At 41.8% G+C, this 17500-nt stretch overlaps 1 protein-coding gene across 7 annotated transcripts in view; it reads left to right on the forward strand.

Moving 5' to 3' along the window:
• Positions 1-17500, forward strand: part of QTMAN (queuosine-tRNA mannosyltransferase) — a 124108-nt gene that overhangs the window by 90561 nt on the left and 16047 nt on the right. For 5 of the 7 annotated variants that reach the window (XM_009947568.2, XM_086465390.1, XM_086465392.1 and 2 more), the window contains one exon: positions 16469-16578. The exons of the other annotated variants lie outside the window; for them this stretch is intronic. In XM_009947568.2, the coding sequence (XP_009945870.2) occupies positions 16469-16578 (110 nt within the window). The remainder of the gene's footprint in view (positions 1-16468; positions 16579-17500) is intronic. 7 annotated transcript variants of the gene reach the window in all.

Here is a 17500-nt window from a genome sequence, read left to right on the forward strand (position 1 = left end):
TCTGTCACTGCTAGCCTGGAGATGAGAGGAAGATTACGAGGAATAAACACTGAGCCGCCGAGCATTGGTAAAGCCTTCGGGCAAAAAACTCTTGTGGGGACATCAAAGACATTCTAATTCCGAGGCAGTCAAGGATTACAGTGTGTAACCTGTGCTGACAACAGATAAATGACTGGCAATATTGTGCCAGAGCTGTTGGGTCCTGCATGGAGTACTGATGATGATGATGATGATGATGTTATCTTGCAGAATGGACTCTGCTGGGATAATTTTATGATAAAACACTTTTTTCAAATGCCACTGGGTCCAGGCAGGCATTTACTAGCTACGGGGGCAGCAATCAGTTTCTTCAAAATTTACTGTTCTAAGCCCATTAGAGTTCCAGCGCAGCAAGGCTCTCGATGGAAATCGAAAGCGCCTGCCTTCGTCTGAGGATGCTGCATGCAAATCTTCCGGGCTGAACTCCTACCCTTTGGTGTTAGGATGCTTTAGCAACTGATGGATGTAAATTCGCTCGTAAAAAATACCGTTTATTTTTAATTGAGGAATAGGCATTCGAAAAGTCAGGCGCCGGTGTAGCGTTCGCCGAAGATCCGCGCGTCCTCGGCCCGTAGCCCCGGTGGCCCAAAACGAGGGGCTGGGGGCAGCCCCTTTGCCCTGCAGCGCAGCCGAAACCGCGCACTCGTTGCCTTCCTAGAGACGAGCGCGTCGCGTGCCTTCTGCAGGCATCAGCAGCTAAAAGCATCCCCCTTCTTAGGCCTAGCACGAGCCTCTTCGTAGAGAGGACTCATTTTAGCCAAGTGTTGTAATGTGCAAGGGGGCTTTGGTGTGTAAAACATTGGCAGTGGTATCCTGCTTGTATTCCAGCACGGAGCGCTCGCAGATATCGTCCTATACAATAATACTTAACGACCATTGTCTACCCTGATGATTTACATGTGGTTTTCATTTTGGAAGAAAAAAAAAAAAAATAGAAAAGGGAGATTATTTTTATTTTTTTTTTATGTTCCTGTGTTCCCCTTCACCTAACAAAAAAGCCGCTTTGGCTAAACCATAAAAAAAAAAAAACCAAAACAAATAAATCTTTGTGAAGCCGTGCTGTTGTTACAGAAAACCTCTCAAAACGAAGTGACGCTGACCTCATTGCGCAGGGACCGCCGGCGCCCTAAAATACGGCGTCAGCCCCAACACCTCTCCCGCTCAGTCAACCCAACGTAGGCCTTGCCCGCTTGGAAACGCAGCAAAATCAAAAGTGACATTCTCTAGCAGACACGTTCTCGCTTTAAATCGGTGTTAAAACGGCTTTTGCGTGAGAGCGGGCCCTTCGATGCAATCCCTGCCCCTTCTCTCCATTCCCCCCCCGCCCCAATCCGAGCTTGTCGAGGATTACAGTGTGCAACCTCTGCCGACAGCAGATAAATAACTGACAGTATTTTAGCAGAGTTGCTGGGTTCTCCACAGAGTAATTTGTTTTCTCCTTTCTCACCAAGTCTTTTAATGTTTTGTTACAAACATCTCTAGCAAGGCGCCGCTAATAGAAACGACTTACGGCCGAGGATCTGGATAAAAGGCTGCGGTGGGTTTCCGAGCTGCTTTCTGGCAAGGGCTATGCCAAGGAATTACTCTCCCCTGCGTGCGAATTGGCTTTGCTGCAAAAGGAGAGCAAAATTCTGGTGATCGATGGACGAAAGTTCCCGCGTTTGATCAGAACTTTGTCGTGTCCCGCAGGTTTTCCTTGCAAGGTGATAAATTGTCTGTTTGGTGAAGGATTGAGTGTATTAAGGAAACGGCAGTGACCCAGTGTGGCGCAATCCTCCTCTCCCCTCAAAAATGAGCCCACCAGCATTTATACGTGTACATTATTTCCCCTCCCTGGCCCCCAACAAGGCCACAGACTGGTGTCAAAGCTATTTTTGCTGTAATCGGGGCGCACCAGCGTCTTCCTCAGCTCTTCCTGCACGTGAGTGTGACAGTGGGTGTGCAGTGCTGCAAAACTCTGCACCCCGACCACAGTCACGTCGTCCGGGTGACACGTTTGTAGTTTTATTACAAGATTGGAGCCTCTTTACTCCTCTCTTTCATGGAGAAGACCTGCAGTGCTTCTTTTAACTCAAGGCATTTACCCGAGCCTTACGGTTTTTCTTTTTTCCCTGTGTGCGCTGTATCATCTCAGCAGTTAAAGACTTGATAAGAGAAAGTTGTCAGAAATCAATTCTTCTTCCCCTAATTGTATGGGTGTGATAAAAGATCACACGGGGAATCAGCGAGAATTTACACACACATGCAAACGAACAGCCGCTATCAATTCACGTGGAAGATCAGATAAGCCCGTTATCTCGTGTCCGTACGCACCAGCGTGTGACAAGAGCGTGGGGAAGGACATGGGGCAGGAGATACAGGAGTGGGAGGAACGGTGGTGGAAGTCACGATGGGGAAATTCAGAAGAAAAGAAAATATCTAGATTGCAAAAATTATCTGAAGATTTCTGGTCGAAGGGAGGACGGTGTGTGTGGAGATAGAGCTGTGCCCAGTTGCTTGTTTTTAATGTAGAATATCACAGAGTTAAAGAGCTCAAGAAGTGAGTCCATGGAGAAAAGGTTGTTTTGTCATCACCTTGTGCTGTCCTAACGTGCGGCTGCCCACCATGAGGACTTGGTCCGCTTCCCTCAGGAGCAAGTCCTTGGAAAGGGCTTTTCCCGGATAGTGCAGTCAGTGTTGTGCCTTCTGTGATGGGGCAGCTCTTCATCCGTGAGCTAAGCACAAGTCCTGTGCAAGCTGCGAGGGAGAGGAGCCTGGAAAGGCTTTTTTTTTTTTTAGTAGTGGTGCCTGGTTCCTCTTCATCTTGGCAGTGTATCTTCATCAATACAGAATTTGTGTAGTTACCATTTGCCTTTGAATTCAGAATTCAAAACTATTTAACATAGAGACATTTGAGAACACAGTGAGTCTATACCCAAGTCGTGTTTTCCTCACGCTGTCGAATATTCTGGACCAAAGTTTATCCCATCGAGTGCAGGTATGGCAGGACGGCAAGAGACGAAAGAGTAGGTGCTCCCCCTAGAAATCACCTTGGAGTACCCACACGTGCTGTTAGCCTCAGCAAACATCCTCAACATCGTAAACAGCCTGCAGAGAGCACGTAGAAGAAGGGGTTGTGGTCCTACTTCTCCCTGCCCAGTGCCCACTCGTGCAGTGTCACGTAAGGAGGGCAGAGGCTGTGTGTTGTCAAAGGAAAGTAGATGCCCCATTTCAGGGAAATCATAGCTGACTGGGTCTGTGCTGCCCCTTTGCACAGGAAAGCAGTGGAGAGTTTGGCTCTAGGTTCGTGCTGAATGGGGAGTGAGTTCCTATAGGGAAACCTCATCTTTGAAAAGCAACTGATTCTGGCAAATTTAATCCAAAAAAGGTGAATGTGGTGGGTAGATAAGGCAGACTGAAAACAAAGGCTTAAAATGCAGGTGTTTATACAGCCTGAACGAAAAGGTACCAGATACAATAAAAAGCCCATAGTACATAAAATAACAATTTCAAAATGGAAGCTTTTCAGCTATGTCTGAGAAAAGGTATCTGATACTCCCAAGGAAAATGGTGTTCACCAGGGCTGCAATACAGATGACACGTGGTGAACGAACCAGTGCCATGAAAATGTGCATAGACATCTGATGAAGTAGAAGCTGGCACCCTCACTTCTGGAACACCTAAAGCAGAAAAAAAAGTTGTCTAACTTCACTTTCATGCAAGCTAGAGTTCAATTTGAGAGCAGATACTACTTTTTTTTTTTTTATATATATATATAAATAGCAAGTAAAAAAAATCCATTAAATACTCTGAGAAGTTCAGCTTTAAATGTTAACTCGAAGGGTAGTTTGGAAGTATCTGTGGTTTGGTTGTTCATTCAGTGAAGTCTAGCCTTGAAATTTCTTCCCACGGGCAGGGCTTTGGGGTACTGAGCCCTTCCAGTGGAAGATGCACTATTCCTTGATCACTGTTTTTAAGAGCTTGTAGAAATGTTCAGCATGTAATGAAGACCTCTCAGGTGTTAAAGTTCTCCTGCTGTAGTGGACATCTCAGCATCATTTTTTCCGTGTATCTTGTAGCATGTTTTCTTAAAGGGCTATAAGAAGTTGATAGAGAAAATATCTCTGATTTTGATAATGGCCAAAAAAGATGCTTTGTGTTCCCTCTGTATCCTTCAGCTAAAAAGGCAGATGTCATTTTGAGTAGTTTGTGATATTTATAGTATGGACAGAGCCTATAGAAAGTGTTCCAAGAGCAATGACTGGCCTTATGAACCTCTCTTCAGTTCCCTTCTTACCTGATCTCTGATTGAGGCGTGGGTAACTAGAGATTCAGAAGAACTCTCCTGTAGTCACAAACTACACGTAAACCTATCAATTTTGAAAATTTTAAGACAAAACCTTCGTCCTGTGATAGAATGGCAAGAACTAAGTGAGGGCTGTGAAGTGCTGAGAGACCTCAACAGCACGCCATCCCCAAACAAAGAGTATCAAGATCTTCCTTCCCAAACCTTGTGGAACACATAAGAGGTTGTACTGCCCACGCTTGTCTATGCTTTGCTGTTCTATAAAACCTCGAAGCTGTTAGTCTCAAACGGCAACGTTCAAGACCTGATCTTAGAGGTGAGGCAGAAGGTGAGTTACTGGGCTTTGCTCCCCAAATCACGTGTGCCTTTGCAGATGTGTTTGTGTTGCCCCAGCTCCCCCTTGCTTTTCCCATGCAAGAGTCAGGTAACTGCCTCCGAGGGACAGGGAGGAGCAGTGCCATCTCCCTTCAAATCAGGTGCTTGAATTTTCATTAGTGGCTAAATCTGATGAGCTGAAAATGGGCTATTTTTGAGCTTTCCAAGCGGTTGCAGGTCTGCCAGTCATACCGACAGATTCCCAGAGGGCGGCAAAGGTGTTTGGATTTGAGTGGTATGATTTTCTCCTATGGTTTCAATTGCCTGGGCTCCTGATTCGTAGTTGAAGCAGTTTGCTCGGTTGGCGTCGGCAGTGTACTAAAGGAGAGGGAGCTATCTCAGAAATACAAAGAGCTCAAATATTTTGTGATCTGTTCTCTCTCAGATGTATACTTCAAATTGCATTCCCTCAGTTGAGGGAAATAATTCCGGTTACCCTGGTCACAGTAGAAAGCAGTCCTCTTTTTGAATGCCTTTTTTCATTAATGTAGATACGTTTCTGAGATGAGAAACGATGTTTCTTCTAATTATGGTTACATGTAGTTAATTTCCTTTTTTAAAAGCTCGGTGTGAAAGGCAGTTTCCTTTAAAAAGGAGGGGGGGAAAGGGAAAAGAAGTGATACAGCTGATGTTCCTGTTGCCTTAGCAACAGATTTATTTATTAGGGTCTGAAATGACATGAGTTAATATACCACATACCTGCTGATCGGCAAACTCTCCTATTTCAGCTCCAGTTGACAATTAAGTCCTGGACAGCTACAGCCAGGGGTTAATGTTACTCATTAGGAGAACTAGGTCATTACTGGGAAATCAAGGCACTTAAGGCAGCATGGATAAAATACAAAACTCAACATCTCAAGGAGTGAGGGGTTTTATGTTAATTAACCTTATTTTCCTTTCATTAAAAAAAATCTTTCATATATGCACATGACAGTGGATCAATTAATTGAAAAAAAAAAAAAAAAGAAAAAAGTAAGCTGTAGTTTACTTTCCTCTCCTACTTGTCTTCATTTCCTTTGGAAGGGTTTCATTATTTTATGGAAAATTCTTATGTCTATATGATGAGTAAAAAGGGTATTAAAATTAAGAAGGGAATCATCATGGAAATCAGCTTTACCACAAGGGAATGAGCAAATAAAAGCCTTGGAAATGAAAATAAATAAGCTTTGCTAATACCTTACCTAAGGAGCAGAATATAAGCCCATCAGAGCTTGGAGATATTTAGAGGTACTTCTTTGCTTCTTTATTAAGCAGTTACATAGTTATTTGACCTTCAGAAACCGAAACTTTATAGAACTAATTCAAGTTGTTGGTAAATATTCTATTTACAGAAAGCTGATCGGTGGTGTAGCCGGCAGTAACTCCTGCAGTTAGTAATTGGCTTCTAATTTCCAGGAAAATGAAATGTATTCTCTGAAAGTTTTATTAAGATACCTGAGTGGGAGTTTTAACTTGATAAGTCATGAGTGATTTAATAAAGCTCTCCTGAAAGCCTTTATTTACTAACTTCTAGCAGACTTCATTCTGATACTGGAGAAGTTAATAGGCTGAAAAAGAATCGTATTAAAATAAAACTTATTTTTTTACTCACTGCTTCCTCAAATAGTTCTTTCACTAGAGGAGCACTCTCTTTTCTATATTTAACCTCCATGGCCCAATCCTGCTTCCCATTGTGTTTAAAGCAATTTGGTGTAAGCCCTTTCTTCCCTCCTGTAAAGTCAAGGTTGAAGCAGCAGCTTACCCGGGGTGCACATGGCAAACCATCGTAAGAGCACTGTTACCTGTAACAAAGCAGAATTCAAGCCCTGTGAGCGGCTTTCTGTGCCATGGGATGGTTTCGCACTCTGATGTACCTGTTTTCTTAATATGAGAAAAAAGGTAAATAACATCGAGATTCTGCTTAAAATGTGACATGCAGAAACCTTCCTTCTTCCTTCCCTCTGTGCTATCCAGACACTTGCTGAGCAGCCACTTTAGTGTGTCCTCTGAAGCCTGTTACAGTAAATGTTTCAGCCGTGGTTGGAAAACGGATTTTGAGGTAGTGTAAGACTGCAGCTGCATCCCCTGGACGTTTGAAAATTATTTAAGTTGGAATAGATGTATCACAGTTTGCCGTAAGAGCTCCAGTAAGCTTGGCTCTCCCTTTTTTTTCATGATGGGAAACTCATTTTATGGTGTCTTTCTTCTCCAGTACAACTGCAAAATCCAAGTCTTTGAGCAGAAACGCGTGTGAACTGGTAGGACTAAGGAGTCCTCACAAGGTTCTGAAGGAAGGGGGCTGCTCTTCCAGCGGTGGCTATCACAGCAATCTTTTCTGCTCCATTCACCCAAGCTGGTCTTGGCCTTTCTCTTCCAAACCTCTGCCTTCTGTCTTTGCCAGGCTCAGTTCCTTGGGCATCTCCTCCTACGTGGTCTCCTTGTGGAGCAAATTTGTGTCTCACTCTGCTTTAGTTTCTCAACCTTTCTCTGTGCCTTGCCTGTGCAAGGGACCTTCTGCAACACATTGGTCCCTGTTTTCTCCTAAGCCCCATTGCCCCACCTGACTGTGTGGTCCTCTTGGTCTCTTATACTGGTTTCATGTTTTTCCCCGTATGAACTGGCCTTGTGTTGCCAGTCTCTTTTACTCCTTCCTCGGTTCACTGTTTTTTTGCCGTGCTATTCTTGCATAGCTGGTCATACTGATCAGATCTTATTTGCCCCCTTTGCTTTTTTCTGGTCCACATCTAAAAGTTTTAGTTAAACTAGAAAAGCACATGTTACCGTTACTGCTTTCTGCCTCTTCAACCCATCTCTTATGCTGCTTTATTTTCTTAACCAAACCTTCCATTTCCTTGTTGGGCCTGTGCATACAAATGCGTACAAACCAATTCTTTATTCTGCAAAGTCCAGTAATTTTCTTCTGAATCCAGCAGAGGAATCATTGAAAGTGAAGACGAGATCTGTCTTTTCAGCTCAGACCTTGGATCCTGCCTGGGTTTTAGCAGCCTGACCTGCAACAGTAAGATTCTCTTGCGCCACTTGAGCCTAAGGTGTGCCCAAGACTCATGGACCGTTCAGTGACCAGGCGCAAAAATAAAATTTTTCAAAGGCTTGGCTGCACTTTTAGGAAGACTTCCAACACGTGCAACAGGAAGCATATCTTTGACTCAAAATCAAACACATCCAAATATTCAGTTCTTACTCTAAAACAAAAAGAGGTTCAAATACTTAAAAGAGAGGCTTATTTGAAATTTAATATATTCAAGACACTGTTTGCAGTTTTACTGGGCATTGGTATGTTTTTTTTTTCCAAATCTAGTTCTTTGGATGTTCTGGAAAACGTTCGGCAGAATTTGTGTAGATGATTATAGTCCAGGATAGCCTCAGTTTTGGGAAACATCATAAAGAAGGGCAGAAGAGGTTGTGTGCTAAGAAGTCCCAGGCAAACTTAGCAGATAGTGCCCCCTTTGTAATTCACAGCACCCCAGACCAAAGTATGCAAATACCCCCCAAGAGACAAAAATCACGTATTTCCCAAGCAAATGATCTAATATTCTTCCTTATTTTCACGGGTAAGAGGGGGGTTATGTTTCTTCCTTCAAAGCTCTTTTTAATTAGTTTCCTCTTCTTACTGCACTGCTGCTGTTTGACTCTCTTCTTCCTTTCTCTTCTTCTCCTCCCCTGCTTTCCTTTTCTCCATGTTCTCACCTTTTTCTTCCTCCCTTTGTCCTCTAATCCCTGCTTTTTCTCAGTTGTGTTTGTGCAAAAACTGACTCAATAAAAGGAGTTGATTCCTCCTTCTGAAACCGATGAGATTTGTAGTTACTTTAATCTTGTCGAATAGCAAGTTTCAAGCCTTGGTCTTGGTGCCAAGAAAGTTCCTGCTTAGGAGCTTCATCCTTGGAGATGACAGCTTCACAAATCCAACAAGGATGAGTTATGTGAGGTACCTGAACTAATTCCTCTCCGGGTATTACTCAGTAAGGAGCAGGAGAAGCAGCATATCTTGGGGAGTATTAATTCGTTGTAGTTTGGTGATGCGAGTCCACCATGGAGATCTCAGGGGGGTCTCGTATGGTGGGTTTGCGATTTCGGGGCAAACGTGTAGTGATGTTGTTTTTCTGTAGTAACTTACGTTTGATTCTTCTGTTCTTCCAAGGAACCACCTGGGTAGATTTTTATCCACTTTTATCATATTCATACCCATCTATTATTACTATGACGTGACTTTTTTGTAGTACGTTGAATTACAATAGGATATATTGTGTATGGTTATCAGGGCTGTCAGGGTCACTCAGATTATTTTATCTTGCCTCACAACAACAGGAAACCGTTTGTTACGTTACCTTTGGAACACAAAAGGAAGTTAATTTTAATATTTTTTTTTTTAAGAAACTATTTGGGGGTAGTCCATAGGACTGCCTGGGTTGTGCTGCAAATTTGAGTAAAATTTGTCTGAATCCTGTAGTTGTGAAAAACTGGGTTCTCTAAGTGGGAGTAAAAGAAATGAAAAGGCGTCTGAATAAAAGTGCATTGATTTTTACACCAAGGTAACTGAGACCAAACGCTGGTCTTTGTCTTCAAAGGTTAATCTCTCTTTAGGAAATAAGCAGGGGGCTCAATGACTGATGCTGATCCCGAGGTTTCTTTGGTTAGAGAATGCGCAATATTTTATTTTGAGTTTTTTCCTTCGTGAATTGTGAGGGGAGAAGATGAAGAATCTAAACAATAAACTCCCAAGGTTCTTTTTTTATGAATCTCTTCTAGATAACACAAGATAAGAGAAAATGCTTTTCCAGCGTCAAGCAAAATGCCACCCATTTTTCTCAGGCCAGCAATTTGAAAAAAATCGGAAGGTAAAATACACACTCCTCACTGTAAATACGTCATGGGCTATAACAGAACATAAAACACTGTGTTTGCCAGGACTGTGTGGCGGCTTTTTGCCCCTCTAGTGCCATTTTTTAATTCCTTGGCTTGCAGAGGTGTTTTGCAAGTGCAGGCAAGGATCGGGACCTTTTTTGCTTATAGGACCTCCGAATCGCTAGCTAAAATTTATTCTGTAGGGTCCTTTCTTTTCAGTGACACGTATGTAAAAACATTTCTTTCTACTTGACTCCATTTTCTGTTAACTGAGGGGGTATTAGATATTGTGGTAACTTTTGATGCTGATGATGCCAGACAATGTTTAGAGGCACAATTACAGCAAAGACATTTTGTAAGCGTATCAGCTGAAGAAGAAAACCCATTGGACTTAACTACATATTTACAGTCTACCTCTACCTCGTATTGGAAATGTAAAAAGATGGAAAAATACTGTGATAAATTGAATAAATGGAAAGCAATTAACTTTTCCTTCATGTTTGCATTTTCATAGTTATTTCTTGTTCCCCTGTTTCTTTTCTAATAGCTCTTTCCCAGCAGTAATATTTCCTCTTTTGCAGTTATCATGAGCATTGTTAGCAGAAATTTGGTATTAGAATTTTAATTTTTTTTGTCACCCCCTTTTTTTTTTTTTTTTCTTGCAATCTTAACACAGAAAACGTATATTAAACGCATTTGATTTAGGAAAGTCCTCTCTCCTCCGTGAAAATAATTACTAGAGTGTGTTTCATTTGGTATATTGAATAGGCTTGTAACGTGAGTCCTCTTACTTTAAGAAGAATATTATCCTCCTGAAGTATTTACTGACTCTGATCCTCACTACGTTTCTGTAAATGAAAGCTCCTGGAACACCGTTTCTTACAGATGGGGAAACCTGGGCAGAGCCGTCTCGTGGGAAATCAGTGTCAGAAAAAGACCAGAACTCTGCAATTCTCTGTTTTGAAGGCCAGGCTTATTTTTTGTGACCACACTGCTACTTTCTGACATTATTAGATTATAATAAACCTATATGCAGATTTTGCTGAGCTCAAGATTTAACATAAAATATCAAAGTGTAATACAGTAAATACTATAATGCAGTGAAAAAAAATCCCTGATATTGTTCTTTAGGATAGGTTTGACGTGAAATGGAGCCCCGTTTTTCGTTCAGCAGAGTGTGCATGCAAGACTGCACCATTTATTGATGTGCCGCTGTTCTCTTCTTGAGAATGCCCTGGACAGATACAGGGTCAACAGGAGGCTGATGTCATGTGAGTCCTCTTATCAGCCTGTGGCATCCTTCATCACCCTCCCCAAGCCTGTACCGTATCAGTCAAAACAGTAAAGAACCTCAAGTTCCTGCTGTTATCACCCAAACGAAGAACGTTACTGGGATAAAGGCACCTTCCAGCTCCTGGCTCTGGGTGTGATAGAGGTGCAGCCCTCCCCTCGCTGCCCCCTCTCAGCAGCAGCGGCTGCCCATGCTTTTCTTCACCTTCATTCTTTCAAAAATGTGAATTTTTACAAGGGGTGTTGCAGATTTTCTACCTTTTTCTCCCACGGTGCTTTTGTTCTCCGCCAGCACTGCGCTGTGCTTCCCCGCTAACGCCGCTGCGTGCCTTTGCTCTCTTTATTCTCTTCCTCTTTGGTTCTCCTCCTTTAATTACCGTGCAGTTTTAGTTTTGCTTCCTAATTTGTATCTTTACTGGTATTTTCCTGACCTTTTCTCTACCACTGATAGCACTCTCAAATGCTGTCTGCAGCTTCTCTCTGTCTCCGAGTCTGATTTTTCTGTATTCTTTAATTTTTCCCAAGCCTATGCCTTTTCCTTTTTCTTTTTTATTTACTCTATATTTCTCTTTCCCCCCCTGGGTTTGGGTATGGCATCATTTTTTTTTAGTTTTCAACTTGAATATTTGTATCTTTTAATTATTTTTTTCTCTTCTTGCGGTTTTCACAGAACGTTAGGGATTGGAAGGGACCTTGAAAGATCGTCTAGTCCAACCCCCCCTGCCAGAGCAGGACCACCTAGAGTAGGGTTCTCTTCCCCTTGACCTTGCTTTGCCCATTTCGTCTGCCCTGTATGCTGCCAGACTTGCTCCTCACTATTTCACTTTCCTAAAACTAAAGGACCGCTGTCGTCCACTTCAAGATCTGTGTCTTAGAAACTTCATTTCCTTCACTTTTAATTATCGATTCGGTGCTCACAGACTTCCCCAGCCCCATCCCTGCCCCTCAGGGCTTCCTGGTGCTCTGCCATGGCCGTGCCTTTCCCTGGCTGATGTCCCCTGTCCCTTTCTCTCCTCCCTGGGTGTCTCTTGTCTCTGTCTCCACAACTGCTGCCCAGCTTCATCAATAATGAGCGAGACTTCAGTCGCTTATTTTGTCAGCCATTTTCTAGCAATGATTGCAGGTAGGGAGAAATCTGTCTTTTGGCTCTTGCTATTTATCCTAAAAAATGAGTTAAAACAAGAAATTGAAATGCTACTTTAGCTTCTGAAGATTTTGTACCTGGTTTAGCATTGCCGTTTCCCACCTCTGCTCATCTGATGCTCAGGTGGTTTTGTGAAGTGGGGAGACAGAAGGAGATGCACCCAGTTTGAATCGCTTGGATTTAAGGCGCGGTAAAAAATGAAATATTGCTGCATGCCCTCACAGTTTGGGATTCTCTACCGCTGAAAATCTGCCATGCTAAATGTCCTAAGAAGGATAAGATCAACTCTTTGAATATTGCTTTTAGCTGAGCTTATTTGTAACCCTTTCAGACTAGGTAGCACCTTAAGAGGTGGCACAACAGGGCTGTTGCTATCACAAGCATTACGTACCCTGTATGCAGAATTTTCTCAAATATTCAGACTGTCTCCCCTGGTTTAACACTTTTATGTTACTGATTAACTTGTAAAAACCGTAGGGTTTAATTTTTTTTTTTTTTTTTTTAAATAGACTGCATTTATTGTGCCTCTTTGACCAAGTCCCATCTCTTTTCCACAACTCTTCTACTTTCTAATTGCATAGCTAGATGTGTCTTCCTCCAAATCCGAAATAACTGCGGTTATCACCACGTGTGATAAGTTTACATACACTTAAAAAATTAAACTTAAGTTACAAAAGACCTTATGGGTCTTTTACTGAATTTCACTCCCAATTCAGGAGATGAATATACATTGAATAATGTAAAGGGCCAAATCCTGCTATTTCTTTTATTTTTTTTACAATGTGTTTTCCATCACTGGTGAAGGATATGGGTATCCTGCAGCCCCAGGGAATGACTCCAGTTTAGGTGGTCACCGTGCACTCTCCTTCCAGTTCCAGCAGTGGGTAAGGCTCGAGGGCTTGAGGCTGAATTCACAACATCCCTGAAGGGTGTTTGGAAGCCTGTTGCCATTGATTGTATAGAGGAGCATCATCGTAGTGCTGCAAAGTTGCTTTTTTAAATCGTTTTGGGCTGAAAAGAGGGATGTCAAGTCATCAATTAATCCTGACAGCATCCTTCTGTGGTGAAAAAATAATACACCCATTTTACAAACAGAAAATCTAAGGCAGAGCTAATGGAGGCTCGATGCTGGTGCTGCTGCTACCACCACCCTCCCAATCCCCACTTCAAGGGCAGTCTTAAAAGTTTTATTTCAGATTACAACTGGAAATCACTAAATCGGGCTGAACCCTGGGCCACGTTCCCATACCCAGACCACTAAACCTTTGCCAGTTCTTAAGAGAGACTTCAAATGTCGCTCTTAAAATGTGTTTTAGACTCAAAAATTAAAAAGCCTGGAGTAATCCTGGGTAAAAAATTTTTAATGTGCAGTTATCTAAACGCGGAGATTGGATGTCTCCAACAGCAGTGCTCTCAAATCTGGGTATAGCTATGGTGCTTACGTCTGGTTTGTGGCATTTGCAGCTTGGTCATTCTGATGTTTTAATGTTCTTACGATGAAATTTAGAGCATCTTCTTACCATGCCCGGTTCTTATTTTTGCCTCACCAGATGCATATCAAGTCAAGTGAAAATACAAGAGCATTTCAAATACCTGAACTGAACAACAAAGGCAGACCATAGAATCACATTAGCTTAATTTTTCCCCAAACATGATATCTTAGAAGAAAAGTTTGCATTTTAATATCAGGCTTTTATGCAGCTTTGCAGTTCTTCTTAAGGAAATGGCATATATATAATTAATACCGTTTAATAAAGCTCAAAAATGCAACAGATGCAGCCAAAAGTGCACGTCATTTTGAGCAGATCTTTACAGAACAGACATTCCATATTGTGTTCATCTTTTTCCACGATCACTGCTATGACAATCTGGTGTGTTTAGCAGTTGTTGCTGAGTAAGGCAGACTGGATTGTATATGATTTTCTCCATGTCAGCCAAGAAACAGAGCGCTCTCCTGTTTGATGCGGTAAAGAGGTGGTCTTGTGCTATTTGTTGCTTTCTAGCAGGAGCAGCTTTACCTTTGCTAACTTGCAGGAGTGATCATACGTTGCAGTCTGTAGGTGCACGTGCTGGAAGCTTTCTGTGGGTCTTCACTGAAAAGAAAATGATTGTGGTGAGGAGAAGTCACAGGAATTGAGTAAGGTGACCTCCCAAATAGAAAAGCTACAAGAGCCACAAAATGTGCCGTTAAAATCTCTGAGCATCCCATAAAAGCAAAATATTTTAAAAGGGGATAGGCAGGAGGATCACCTACAGCAGAAAACCCATAAGAGAGGCTCCGTGCAGAGGAAACGTTTCCCCTCTCAGCATTCCTTCTGGGTGCCAAATTTTCCTTCTGTTCTTCCCCACCTATTAAACAAAGCTGCAACTTCCAATTCCTATCAGTTTTCCTAAATATGTGCAGCTTATGTGGCTTCGACGAGCTGTAAGGCTCCGTATTCTCCTGCCAGCTCCTTGACAGTGTGGCTCCAACAGCATCCTCCACTTTTGGCTGCCTCTGGGACCCCTGGTCTCTTCTGGAAAGGGAGAGGGAAAGCATATCCTTTGCTGGAAGGACTTTTTGTGACTGCGGAGCCGATAGCGGGGCTGTGAAGCGCTTGGAAAGATCCCTGTAAGCGTCGTGGCTCTGTCTGGCGAGGCTGCCTGCTCTGTGTTGCGGGGATGTTCCGGTCCACCTCGGGATAAGCTGAGCAGAGCTCAGCAGCAGATCCCAGGCTGGGATCACAGGGATCCCTTGTGAAGCACCCACAAAAGCCTGCCCAGGGGAAACTGAGGCCGACAGGGAACATTATGCTGAATTACACTGACTCCCAGCATTCAAAGCTGTTTTCCTTGCAGACTTGCACATTTCTGATAGAGATGTTCCCTTCCAGCCAAGTCTGAATCCTGGATTGTAATCCCACTTCAGGTCTTTCAGTTGGGCATTTGGAGGGAATGAAAATGCTGGCAACGTGTTTGTGCACATAATTTACCTGCCAGAAGCAGGTGGCTGTTTTAAGGGTAGGGGTGCAAGCAAACCCACAGGCGGTTGGTTCTGGGATCTTTGCAACTGGAAGAAATCCTCTCCCCGAGCCAGTGCTCGTATCCACTTTGGTTGCTGGAACCACCGTGAAAACTCCTGGTTCACAGATGTGAAACAAATTACGAAGCTTATGCAGTTGCATTCCTCCTTATTATTGGGAACAAAATAAATCTGGGAGATGGAGGACTTCTTAAAGTAATTATTGTCTGGCTTTATTTTAAGAAAATGCAACTAATTCTGAAAAACTCCACAATTCCCGAAGATTTCTCGGCCTAGGGAAGTCACATTAATTATAAGATTAATTTGTTTTAATTCCCTAAACCAAAAATATTGACTGAATGAGAAATTAACACATGTAGAGCTGCAGATGTCATTTGGCTTCAGATTTCCCGAATGATATAATTATTAATCTTTCATATAGCAGTGTGACAAACCTACAGATTCAGTCTACAAAATTAGTCTGTGAAGAAAGACACCAGGACAGCTGAGCTATAGATTTGCCCTTAATACAGGAAGGAAAACAGTGGAATTTTCTAAATAATAAATAAAACCAAAATATTTTAAAGACATATGGCGCACATCTGTCTGAAATACAATAATTTAAAGCAGAGTAATTAAATGCAAGATATAATATTCACCTTAGGGTGGGGGAATTACCTCATTTCATTTTTAATATAACTTACTGAATTTGGGAAATTTAGATCATCTGTGGTATCTTTTGAACCTTTCCTTCTGTGCTAGTAAAGGAGACAGATTAGCAAATTGGCTTTTCATTTTCTTTTTGGGTAACCAACCTTGTGTTTCAAAGCATTGAGTGTCATACCCGTACAAACCTTTAATATTAGCTTCAGCTGAAATTATAAATAAGTACAGCTTGCTTATTTTCTGTTCTAACTTCCAGTTAACTCCTTAAAAGTCTAAAGGTAGCAAATGCCTCGTGTTAGTTTATTCCTTTCTTCCTTACCTAAAGCGCTGAGTGGATCAGAAGCTTTACATTAGCACAGCATGGATTCATAAAATTCCAGTTTGGGAAATCCTATGGGTTTTGATTAACCTGTTCCTCCTGAAAAAGGGGAAAAACTGTTACGGAGATTGTCTACGTAATTTTTGACAGGGAAAAAAATAATTTAAAAAAATTTTTTTTTCGACTTTATTCTGTTTTTAGCATGGTGTTGCCTGCAGCTAGGTGAGATATTACTCAGATCTTCTCACTTTCAGAGTTGGTAATTTGAAGAGTAAAGACATCTTTTGAAGACAGGGAAGAGAGATAAGAATCTGATAAAACTGAGTTTTGGTCCCGAGTGCTGGGTTGAGGAAAATATTCAACTATGCGGTGTAAGCAAAGAGGGAAATTGAGCTGAAGACATTTAGTTCCCCCAAAGTACAATTTAAGAGAAATACTGTTCTGATAAACAAAACCAAACAATTCCACAAGTAAACGTTAATGATGCTAAGGTCTTTTTGTTTTAAGGGAACATGACAAAGATCCTGAAACTTTCTTTAAAGTCCTGCTGAAACTGAAAGAGAAAGATCTACCTTTTCGTGTGTCTGTCCTTGGAGAGGCTTTCACTGAAATTCCAGGTACCTTTCTTTATTTTTTCCTTTATTATAAAGTTACCATAAAATAAAAATGTTTCCAGAAGTAGTTTTCACGTACATATTTTCTTATATGAGTGAACGAACACGATTAAAATCTTCATAGTTGTAAAACTAAATAATATTATGATGTAAAATTAAAATTATTAAAGGCAGTAAGCATTTTTTATTTTACATGGCAGTGCGAGACCTTATTTACGACTTGTGTTTCAGTAATACTTCGATATTTATCTAAACAGGTAGGTGAGAGCGATTGGGTGGTTTGGATAGGAAGCAAAATCTTTCAGGTCGAGGTCACTCATTTGAAGTCCAGACTGAGATTTTAGCAGGTAAAAACACTTAGTTCCCTTTCAAACGTAAGGTTAAGGACTTCTGTGGAGAGCTTCTGGTTAGTGTCTGGCATGAAAGTGGTCATTAATCTTTAATATTTTTATACCGCTCTTTTGCACCCTCCTTCCGTTTCTTGGTTTCTGACAACCACTACTCTGTTTTATGTATTTGAAAAAGAAATAGGTTTTATTCTGAATACACACAGCTTTGTGCCTGAGATATTGTGGCCATGAAGAGAATAATCAAATCTTATACTGGGTGCACTTGCAGTAAATTAAACCTTTTAAAAATATCCATTAGCGACGAGTGAGCTTCAAAATACCCGATGTTTTAGCTCATACATGTTTTCCAAAACGTAGGTTTGCATCCCTCCACCTCTTTGGTTTGCAAAAATAGACTTGGGATTAGTTTGTCAGTTCTGTCGTATCTGTTGCCTGCTGAACTGGAGACATTTCAATTGTTTCAGTTTTGATTTCTGAGTTTTTAAAACACTAAGAGATTGTTCTGATCCAAATAGCTTTTGGTTTCCCCAACTGTGGCACAGCTGGATGGGAAAAAGAGGTAATAATTTGGGAGC

Source organism: Leptosomus discolor, chromosome 5 (genome assembly GCF_034619465.1).
Source record: "Leptosomus discolor isolate bLepDis1 chromosome 5, bLepDis1.hap2, whole genome shotgun sequence".
Lineage (NCBI taxonomy): Eukaryota > Metazoa > Chordata > Aves > Leptosomiformes > Leptosomidae > Leptosomus > Leptosomus discolor.